The sequence below is a fragment of the Olea europaea genome, unplaced genomic scaffold (assembly GCF_002742605.1).
Source record: "Olea europaea var. sylvestris unplaced genomic scaffold, O_europaea_v1 scaffold622, whole genome shotgun sequence".
Lineage (NCBI taxonomy): Eukaryota > Viridiplantae > Streptophyta > Magnoliopsida > Lamiales > Oleaceae > Olea > Olea europaea.
This window is the reverse complement of record NW_019264576.1, coordinates 437,304-449,044: the sequence shown is the minus strand read 5'-3', so window position 1 is coordinate 449,044 and position 11,741 is coordinate 437,304. Positions and strand designations below refer to the sequence as shown.

The following is an 11,741-nucleotide window of genomic DNA, read 5'->3' as shown; positions in this document are numbered from 1 at the left end:
TTGTCGATAATTTTAAATTATTTATTTAGTTATTGATAGATTTTTTCTTCAATAACATTTATTTATATGTCATTTTTATTATTTATTTACTGCAAATATTTTTTCGATTATTGATTATTAAAATATTTTAATTATTATTTTGTTATTCATGGACTTTTTTCTCATTAACAAGGCTACTCGACAGCCATCCTCTCTTTTCCAAAAACTTTCATCTCGATTTCAGCTGGAGAATAAATCAGTTTATTCGATCGTTAGTCAATCAAAAAAATCAGCTTGATCACACTTTGATTAATTTTAAAAGAAAAAAAATTGTAATTTTGTATTCCCCCAATTTTAGGGTTCTTATTCATGCCAGTTTGGTAAATTAAATTAAGAAATATTTCTAAATGGTTGTACTGTTAGATAAAAGCATATCAGGACCAGCAGGAAATACTCGAATTCGATCAATCCACAACCACCGCCACCATGAATGATAACGGGGAAAAATTAACCCATCTAAAATCTGTAATCAAACCTCAAAAACCATATGGAAAAAATTTCTTTAGTTATTTGAAAGCGGGTGGGGGCTACTGCACGGAATAACAAACAATTGGAGGAAATCTCGGTGAAAATTTTGGAGTCTTTGTACAATGAGCTTTTGGCTATGGTGGTAGTGGCTGAGATGGATGATTTTTTATTTTGTTTGGAATTGGTGGGGAGGGGAGGAGAGGGGAGGTTGATTAAGATGAAGAGTTCTCAATTTTTTTTCCAATTTAATTTTCAAATATTTTATTTGGAGAAATATTAAATTACAATTTTGTTCTTTTTAAATTAATCTTAATATGTTCAATTTGAATTTTTTTTTTTTTTTTTTTTGGCTTGACCAACAATCAAATGGACGGATTCGATCCATTTATCATCCAACCGCAATTGAGATGAAAGTTATAGTAACCCATCATCTAAAGATAAAAAAGGTTTTGTATAGTCTGCAATAATTTTAAAGGTCTAGCCCATCTGCACTTCTCCCAATGAATTATTTTACCTATTTTTCTTTCCAATTATTCATAAGGCTTTCTAAATTTTTTTATTTCAATTTGTGTCAATTTTGATGTGTTAATAGATTACACATTCCTCCGCTCAGATCGTGTCGATACATGTTCAAGAATGTAAAGTATCCTTTCAAATAACTTGCACCGAGTTAGGGGTGGAGCAACATAGATGCCAGTTCGAGCACCTGTCCGCATTGGATTTTGAGTTTGAAATAAGAAACTCCAGTGTGCGTGCACTGGACTGTGAAGGGAAGAAGCAAAATAGAAAGCATCTACTGACATATAAAGAAACTTGAAGTGCAATTGAAATTTATAGTCGTCGAGAGGAAGAATCTTGAAATGCAGTCACACAGGATGACAGTAGGGTTTTTTTTTCATTTAAATTGTGGGCTATTCTTTTGGGCCATTTTTTTTTATTTTTAAAATTAGGCCCAATCTGCTGCCTTTAGGCTACTTTTGGTTTGTATTATTTATTTGTAATAATTCACAAATCAATTACAATTTGCAAAACACATCCAAGCAATTTCAAACCCTATCTAATTTCACCAGTATTTCTCAAGACCAGACTGCAAATGAGTTGTGGAGTTTACAAACAATTCCACCTCCAATTCCACTCGTGACATCTTAGATCCCCATGCCTTTACTCGTACTTCTCATGACCCGATTATTGTGTGTTGTTTTCTGGGTTTTTTTCGTTATACATAATTTTTGATCGAGGTGTTGATTTGACTTCATTTGTTTTTTTATATAGGATGATTTTGTTGTGAGTAAATAGAATAAGGATGCTGAAGCAAATTGGAAATTCTAAGTTTTTTTCTTGTAATTTAGTTTTATATATATATACTTCGAATTTATCAGAAGAATTTTGCGAGGGAGTATACATTATATATTTTAAATTTTGAATTGATTATGATGAAAAATTAAATTATTGATCTACTACTCTTAAGTTTTGAGTTATCAATGGAAGAGAGTAGATAGAAAAAACAATTAGGCCCTCGTGTGGCTCTTATTATCTTTCATTTTTTTCTATTTTATTTTCAACCACACAATCTTTCATAAAATAATATTACACGTAAATCGAAAAAAATTTCATTTGTTTTCAACAAAACATTTTTCAAAAAACACTATTCCAAACATTAAAATTTGGAAAAAATGAGGGCCAAACGGTGGCTAGATTAATCAACTTAGTTGTATTAATAATCTTAAATCAATGTTATTTTATGAGGTGGTTTTATGAGGTGGGCAGCCAAGTGTGGCAAGAAGAGACTTGAGGGTAGGGATGGCAAAAGAAGAAGAAAAAAAAAAAAGAACAGAAAAGAAGAGAGAAGGAAAAAAAAACTCTTTAAATTTGATACATGCGGATGGGAGGGGAATCACTTGCCTAATCGGGTAAACGAGACGAAAACTGTTCCTTTGAAACAGGTATGGAGTATAGGAAACATGAGCTATGTCTCTCCAACACTCTGTATTGATCAGGTGAAGCTATTTTCGTTTATAAGCTTCGCCCCTACACTGAGTCACGTGCTCGCCCTACTAAACCTTTATATAGAATGGAAGCTAGATGGTAAAAAAAATGTGAAATGCTACATTGAGCCCTATTTTGATATAGTTATTTTAAAATTTATTTTTCTTTAAATTCATTTACAATTACACATTATTACGATAAAATAATTTTGCGCTTGAATTCTTTACTTTTCAAAATATTTTAACTATACTCTCTCTCTCTCTCTCTCTCTCTTAAATCAAACAAGTTCTGATAATTTTTTTTAATTCACGTTTTTCAAAAAAAAAAAAAAATCTATGTAATTAAAAAAAAATAAATGGAATATTAGAGATATTTTTGAAATGCTAGAAGACGATATGTTCGTGTGCCCACAGAACCTCTAAAAATCATTCTTCCCACTCTCTTCCCTAAACTTGACATTGAAAACCTAAACCTTCAAAATCTGAAAGAAAACCTGGCGGAGATACTTACGCTATACATACACACATAAGAAGCCAAATAATTTGAATTAAATGGCAACACTCACCAGCTGTAGCTTTAGATTGAACCCTCCGAACAGGTTTAATTTCAGAGTGAAAATAAAAAATATTAACGCCAATTTTTGTTTGTGTGGAGCATCACTATCGAAGAGGCGGCGAATGATTTCGAAAGGGAATTGCACCAGGTTAAATTTAATTGTAAGGTCATGTTATAACGATAAGAATAATACCAGAAATGAAAATAATGCTACCAATGGTGAAGGAGAAAATAGAGACAATTCAAATTTGGCGACGATGAGCTCAACTGATGAGAAGCCCGATGATAATTCTGAGAATTTGCCAACTTCTATATCGAACCGGGTGAGATTTTCCCTTTTTTTTCCCATTCCTGAATTGTTTTTAATTTCTTATTTCCCTTTTGATTATGCTGGTTTGGGAATGATTAGAAATGTGATATTTTTAATTGCTATAAGGTTCAAACTGTTTGGAGTAATGTACAAACATGCGATTGTCCTTGTATGCTTTGTTGGTTTTCTGAAAGAGTTGGAAACTGAGAAGCGAAAATAAAAAAGGGTGATGATGGGAGGGAGGTATTTGAGTGGGAAGTGTTCGTGGTGCTTCATTAGTTGAGTCTTGATCCAGGAGTTGTTAGCTCTGAAAACTAGAAATTGAAAAGAGGATTTATATGTGAGACGCTCTGGATTGTAGACGAGTTTCCCCTTTATTTGTTATTGTTGCCATAGTCACTGGTGTTACTGGGTGAATTTGACGTGAATGATAGTAAAATGAAAAATGATCACTTGCATTTACTTTGTCAGAATTTTGAAGATAAAATGATGGCTTTGCTCGATGAATATATCATATCTTCTATTTGATCATCTCATAAGAGCATCTTCAATACATTATATGGATTGCTATCTAGGTGACATACAAGTTGAAAGACTTTCGGTCTACATGATATTGATATCTAGATACTTAAGTAGAAAATTAGTCTCCAATGGATCCACCTACAACCCAATAATACTATCTTTTATTTTCTTAAAACAATAATAAAATCACATCTAAGTGTATGTAGGAAATGAAAATTCTGCATGTCTAACAAAATTGCTAAGTTTAGATGAAGCTCTTGATAATTTTTTTCCCCTTTGCCACGTCAGTTTGTTCTTACGTGACAATTTCTTTTAGCAATCCATGGTTGTATTGGAGATTCTATGATAATTTCCAAGTAGACTCTTTTAAATTGATGGAACTTCTAGAGCTAATCACTGGATTTATTGGAAGAATTGACATGAATGATATTTAAATTTGAAAACGATTACTTACATTTACTTCGCCTGAAATTTGAAGATAAAATGATGGCTTTGATCAATTAATATCTTTGTTTTCTCATACACTGATTATATTTTCTATCGGATCATCTTACAATTTCCATGTAGACTCTTCTAAATTGATGGAACTTCTAAGGCTAACAGTCACTGAGTTTTATTGAGTTAAATGTTTCAATGGCCATTGAACTTTGCACCATGTCACGACGAATTTCAAAAGTGTGTTATTAACCATTGAACTTTACTCCATCATCATTCATTACTCATCGGGTGGATGTCGTTTGAATTAATGTTGATGTGGAGGTCAATGACTTGTTTAGCTAACTTCTTCCAAATGGTAAGACCTCCGCCTACTCAACACCACGTCATAAATTAGTCAATCATACTAGAGATGGATCGGGGTATGCCTCAGCGCCCTTATGCACCCCCTTGCCTTATCAATTCTCTGAACTCCTCTTCAGTGCTCTTCAACGTCAATGGCAAACTAACCACAATTCCACACTGTACAATCTCCATGGGCCAGGGCTTCATCCTCCTTTCCAAACTAAATGCACAATACTGTGGAAATTCCTTCAGTTTATCCAAGTCGCCGTTATTTCCTTGTCAAAACACTCAAATTTAGGCTTGAAATTGTTCTCATGCTGAGAGTGAACAATCTGGGACACCTTAAAACCGGGTAGAATAAAGTAGGTTTATGCTGGTCTCTTGCACTGGAAATTAACATTCTGGGACGTTTGTTTATCACCTTTCTAGAATTTTCTTTACGGGCTTTTAAATCATAGGATAGGAAATTGAAAACTTGGTTAAGGTCAATTGTAATGTTGGATTTTAGAATTTGGGGGCACATGCTAAAGATTCTGCCTAAATCCTTTTGATGGATGCGTTTGGATGGGAGGAAGGTGATAATTTCGATAATGGAATGCAAAAAAGTGGTGTGCCAAGACGGGTTTTGGGAGACTGCTTGACCAGAGTCCATGCCCATGATTTCGAGGCATAGGATTTTCTCCTTGAATTGAAGGAAGATGTTTGAAAGAGTTGGTGTATAAATTTGGGGGCACATGCCAAAGATTCTGCCTAAATCCTTGAATTGTTAGAAGATTGGATTGTAATTTGGAACCCGAGACTCCATATGGTGGTTTTTGAGCAGAGAAGCGTGGTGAAAAACGAAATGGCGTCGCTGCAATTGACATGGTGGCTCCGTCACTATAGAGTGGAGATTGTAAGGTGGAGGGGGTGAGTGAGGGGAAGAGGGTAATTTTTTGACGTGGCGATGACATGGTGTTGAGTAGGCCGGAGTCTAATTATTTGGAAGGAGTTAATGGGACATGTCATAATTCCATCCTTCACGTCAGCATTAATTCAATCGGCATCCACCCGGTGAATAATGGACAATGATGGAGTAAAGTTTAGTGACTGGTGGGATGCTTTTGGAAGTTCGGTGAATAAGCCATGACATGGTGCAAAGTTCGGTGGCCATTGAAACATTTAACTCAGTTTTATTGGACTGAATTGACCTGAATGATAGTTATATTGAAAAGCAGTGACTTGCGCCAGAAATTGGAAGATAAAATGATGTCTCTGATCTTTCTTTCTTTCTTTTTTTTGTGTTCTCAGAATCCTACTATATCTTCTATTGGATCATCTCATAATAATTTCCAAGTAGACTCTTTTAAATTGATGGAACTTCTAGGGCCTGAAAAGGTTGATCCGGCTGATGTAAAGGCTATTAAGGAAAAGCTTTTTGGCTATTCTACCTTTTGGGTAACCAAAGAAGAGCAGTTTGGGGATCTAGGAGAGGGCATTCTTTTCCTTGGCAATCTTAGGGCAAAGAGGGAAGATGTTTTTGCCAAACTTCAAAGTCACCTAGCTGAAATAATGGGAGATAAGTACAACCTGTTCATGGTGGAGGAACCTAATGCTGAAGGACCAGATCCACGTGGTGGTCCTCGTGTCAGCTTTGGTATGCTACGGAAAGAGGTCTCAGAACCAGGTCCAACAACTCTTTGGCAGTATGTGATTGCTCTTCTGTTGTTTCTTCTTACCATTGGTTCCTCTGTGGAGCTAGGAATAGCATCTCAGGTATTCTTATTACCCCCAAGATATATATATATCTGTTGATGCCGCCATGTGTGAACTTGGTTTATATAATTATCGGTCATTAAGAATATTTCCATTGTAAACTACCTGAATTAGTTTATAATTTTTCACTAAGCAGATAAATAGACTTCCTCCAGAGGTGGTTAAATACTTCACAGATCCAAATGCCATTGAACCACCAGATATGCAGCTTCTATTACCATTTGTGGACTCTGCTTTGCCCCTTGCCTATGGTGTCTTGGGGGTTCAGCTATTTCACGTGAGTGGATTTTCTTTTGTTCCAGCTAATTGAACATCTTTTAAGACAAAACCATGTCAGATAACAGAAATTATTGTCCAAGGCTTGATGTTTTTGTAGTTCGCTTCTTTTTTGGCTGTATGAAACTTGCAATCAGATATAACCTCTTGTTCTGCACGTAAAGACTTTCAATTTAAGAATGCTCATATATCTATTTATTAACTGCTTGCTTCGAGTAAATGAGAGAATGTTTTATGCTCTCTAATATTCTGCCTTTTGATATAATTTCTATATGGAGTTAATTTACTGCAGGAAGTTGGACATTTTCTGGCTGCATTTCCAAGGAAGGTGAAATTAAGCATTCCTTTCTTTATTCCAAACATTACCCTTGGAAGCTTTGGAGCAATTACTCAGGTGAAGCAAAGTTACGCATAGAGTTTTTTTTGTTTTTTGTTTTTTTTTTTTGTGACCCGCCAAATAGTTATTTGTTTCCATTATAATCCCGTCTTTATCTGGCTTATAGAAGTAATGGATCTCATATAAGCTGGTATTCTTGAAATCTTCATAATTAGTTATCATTTTATTTTGTCTTATCTGATTATCTATCTGCCAAGTACTCTGGATCAGCTCAATTGGAATGATAGCCTACAACTCAGGTTGCAACATACAGATGCATATTGGAGTGGAATTTCATATCCCTAAGATTGTTTTAGAGTATAGAGTCTCAGAATTCTTTCTCTGTTATTCGACAGATATATTGATATCTAGAGATGTATGATGGTCTTCATTTTTTTTTTTGGTTTAGTTGCTGTACGACTCAAATTTGCACCTTATGTTATTTTTGTTTACATATTGCAAACTTGCAACTGAATTTAAGATGGTTATGTACTTGCCAGAGAAAAAACTCATCATACACCATCTGTATGTTTGTCAAACAATAACACAGCATCAACACAGATTGGATTAAACAATGTTTGCACTCCTTAGCTTAAAATAGGTTTTATTTCCGTGGTTTAGAAATCAGCATTTTCATTACTAGTTCAAAGTCCTCTTCCGTTTATCTTCTTTGCAAGAAACATTGCCTTTTTAGCTGCTTTTTACTAATGGCTTTGTATTACACTTAGGTACTCTGTCTAGTGAAACATTCTGCTATTCTTATAGGTGAATGATGCTACTGTACAATTGTATCCCGTGAATTTTGAGCCCCTGTGATGGTCATTATTTGGCAAAAGCAATGTTTTGAATAGTGAATTTTTTAAGAATTTGTGGTTAAAAAATAAGGAAAAGTTTTGGGCTTACTTGCATAATATTTTATTGTGTGAATATATGGTTGAAATTGAGTATATAGAAAACTGAGTTTTGAAATGAATTCCATCAAAGAGGGACTGAGTGCATTCTTTGGTCCATGTTCAGATGTAAGGATAAACATATTCATCCGATTTCTATGCTGAACCCCATATGAAGAGCTGAAAAGTTATGTTCCTGTATTATGAAGACACGTACCTTCTCGAACCATATAACTAATGTTAATTTTATTCCAGTGGTCTTGTCATGGTTTCCCTCTGTACTGATTTCTAGAACATTATAAATCCTTAAATATATTTTTTTCTATCCAAGTACCACTACTAATTCATTCATGTTCTTTTCCTTTTTGCCTAAATAAGTTTTCTAAAACATTTTGCACTGCAATTTATATAGCATTTAAGTTTTTGACTATTCATCAATCATTGACAATGTTCTCTACATTTTTTCCCCTTTGCCTCCTTTTGTAGTTCAAGTCCATTCTGCCTGATCGAAAAACAAAAGTAGATATTTCTTTGTCCGGACCATTTGCGGGCGCTTCATTGTCTTTATCTATGTTCACCATTGGCCTGCTACTTTCATCAAATCCAGCAGTGGCAGGAGATTTAGTTCAGGTTCCTAGTTTGCTTTTTCAAGGCTCTTTGCTTCTTGGACTTATTAGTCGGGCTGCTCTTGGTTATACGTAAGTGTTCTCTAGTTTGCCTTTGTAATTTATCTGTGCTAACATGTTTCCATAAAACCCAAAGCTGTTCGGGATTAATAACTTTATATATCATTTTGGTCATATAGTGTAGATATCCTAGTCATCCCCTGTGTTCCTTCAATTTGGAAGTCACATTCCATTTTAGAACGAAAAGATTTGTTATTTAAGTTTGTTGTCTATATGTACATAGTACATATGGTTGTCATGTCTTGCTTTTAAACCGACTCATTTTTTATTGAAATCATCTCATATTTAATTTCTTTTCAATCCTTAAATGGAAGTGATTTGATTCTTTGTTATGTACATTCACAGGGCAATGCACGCCGCAACAGTTTCAATTCATCCCCTTGTTATTGCTGGCTGGTGAAGCATCATTGTGGGAGTAGCTTTGTTATGTCTTTTCAATATTAATATGCTTACTGATAAGCTCTTTGCTTTTAGGTGTGGGTTAACGACGACAGCTTTTAATATGCTACCTATCGGATGTCTTGATGGTGGAAGAGCTATGCAGGTAGTATTACTGTTATGTCTTCTCAAGGTGCATAATGTAGATTGGACCTTTAACACTCGTTAAAGATGTGGGGGCAACCTCAAATTTGTAAACGCTAAACTGAAAATAAATGATAGGCAAATCTAAATATAAAACTAGTTCAACTACAACCGGTAGAAATATCTGTTCAATTCTCTGCAATGTGGAAATAGAGATCCTTTTCCATATTTTATGTACCAAAAAGGTGTTGAGCTGCTAATATTCATTTTTTCCTAAATAAATGTGAGTGGACCAGAACAACCACTTAAAATTGAAAACAGGAAAGGATAATTTAGCCCTCAAACAGGTTTGCCTACAATCGTAGATATGATTCTGTACTCTTTGGCCTAAAGTTCGATCCTTATGAAATCATAACATCTTGATGTCCTACTTATGGCCCTAATTTCATACAACTCACCATTGAATCTATAGTTCCATTGTTGATCGAATTGGATCATATGATTGTACTGTGTTACAATCCAGTTGCAATTTTCACATTTATGGTCTACAAAATTATTTATTTAGTTATTGATAGATTTTTTCTTCAATAGCATTTATTTATATGTCATTTTTATTATTTATTTACTGCAAATATTTTTTCGATTATTGATTATTAAAATATTTTAATTATTATTTTGTTATTCGTGGACTTTTTTCTCATCAACAAGGCTCCTCGACAGCCATCCTCTCTTTTCCAAAAACTTTCATCTCGATTTCAGCTGCAGAATAAATCAGTTTATTCGATCGTTAGTCAATCAAAAAAATCAGCTTGATCACACTTTGATTAATTTTAAAAGAAAAAAAATTGTAATTTTGTATTCCCCCAATTTTAGGGTTCTTATTCCTGCCAGTTTGGTAAATTAAATTAAGAAAAATTTCTAAATGGTTGTACTGTTAGATAAAAGCATATCAGGACCAGCAGGAAATACTCGAATTCGATCAATCCACAACCACCGCCACCATGAATGATAAAGGGGAAAAATTAACCCATCTAAAATCTGTAATCAAACCTCAAAAACCATATGGAAAAAATTTCTGTAGTTATTTGAAAGCGGGTGGGGGCTACTGCACGGAATAACAAACAATTGGAGGAAATCTCGGTGAAAATTTTGGAGTCTTTGTACAATGAGCTTTTGGCTATGGTGGTAGTGGCTGAGATGGATGATTTTTTATTTTGTTTGGAATTGGTGGGGAGGGGAGGAGAGGGGAGGTTGATTAAGATGAAGAGTTCTCAATTTTTTTTCCAATTTAATTTTCAAATATTTTATTTGGAGAAATATTAAATTACAATTTTGTTCTTTTTAAATTAATCATAATATGCTCAATTTGAATTTTTTTTTTTTTTTTTTTTGGCTTGACCAACAATCAAATGGACGGATTCGATCCATTTATCATCCAACCGCAATTGAGATGAAAGTTATAGTAACCCACCATCTAAAGATAAAAAAGGTTTTGTATAGTCTGCAATAATTTTAAAGGTCTAGCCCATCTGCACTTCTCCCAATGAATTATTTTACCTATTTTTCTTTCCAATTATTCATAAGGCTTTCTAAATTTTTTTATTTCAATTTGTGTCAATTTTGATGTGTTAATAGATTACACATTCCTCCGCTCAGATCGTGTCGATACATGTTCAAGAATGTAAAGTATCCTTTCAAATAACTTGCACCGAGTTAGGGGTGGAGCAACATAGATGCCAGTTCGAGCACTTGTCCGCATTGGATTTTGAGTTTGAAATAAGAAACTCCAGTGTGCGTGCACTGGACTGTGAAGGGAAGAAGCAAAATAGAGAGCATCTACTGACATGTAAAGAAACTTGAAGTGCAATTGAAATTTATAGTCGTCGAGAGGAAGAATCTTGAAATGCAGTCACACAGGATGGCAGTAGGGTTTTTTTTTTCATTTAAATTGTGGGCTATTCTTTTGGGCCATTTTTTTTATTTTTAAAATTAGGCCCAATCTGCTGCCTTTAGGCTACTTTTGGTTTGTATTATTTATTTGCAATAATTCACAAATCAATTACAATTTGCAAAACATATCCAAGCAATTTCAAACCCTATCTAATTTCACCAGTATTTCTCAAGACCAGACTGCAAATGGGTTGTGGAGTTTACAGACAATTCCACCTCCAATTCCACTCGTGACATCTTAGATCCCCATGCCTTTACTCGTACTTCTCATGACCCAATGATTGTGTGTTGTTTTCTGGGTTTTTTTCGTTATACATAATTTTTGATCGAGGTGTGATTTGACTTCATTTGTTTTTTTATGTAGGATGATTCTGTTGTGAGTAAATAGAATAAGGATGCTGAAGCAAATTGGAAATTCTAAGTTTTTTTCTTGTAATTTAGTTTTATATATATATACTTCGAATTTATCAGAAGAATTTTGTGAGGGAGTATACATTATATATTTTAAATTTTGAATTGATTATGATGAAAAATTAAATTATTGATCTACTACAAGGCTGAGGAGGTGTTGTAGTGATCGAACTTGTATCTACTACTCTTAAGTTTTGAGTTAACAATGGAAGAGA

General features: G+C 34.1%; 1 protein-coding gene across 1 annotated transcript; it reads left to right on the top strand.

Moving 5' to 3' along the window:
* Positions 1-2,890: 2,890 nt before the first annotated feature.
* LOC111389792 (probable zinc metalloprotease EGY1, chloroplastic) lies at positions 2,891-9,486 on the top strand. The gene is made up of 7 exons (XM_023014761.1): positions 2,891-3,371; positions 5,951-6,415; positions 6,552-6,692; positions 6,984-7,085; positions 8,444-8,655; positions 8,989-9,039; positions 9,118-9,486. Exons 1-7 carry the CDS (start codon positions 3,045-3,047, stop codon positions 9,248-9,250), a joined length of 1,431 nt encoding a protein of 476 aa, XP_022870529.1. The 5' UTR covers positions 2,891-3,044; the 3' UTR covers positions 9,251-9,486.
* Positions 9,487-11,741: the final 2,255 nt, after the last annotated feature.

Excerpts from the sequence above, each read along its gene's own strand:
- LOC111389792 (XM_023014761.1), top strand. The coding sequence starts at position 3,045 with ATGGCAACACTCACCAGCTGTAGCTTTAGATTGAACCCTCCGAACAGG. Across the intron at positions 6,416-6,551 it reads AGCTAGGAATAGCATCTCAG|ATAAATAGACTTCCTCCAGA; the intron begins GTATTCTTATTA and ends TTCACTAAGCAG. Across the intron at positions 9,040-9,117 it reads CCCCTTGTTATTGCTGGCTG|GTGTGGGTTAACGACGACAG; the intron begins GTGAAGCATCAT and ends CTTTGCTTTTAG.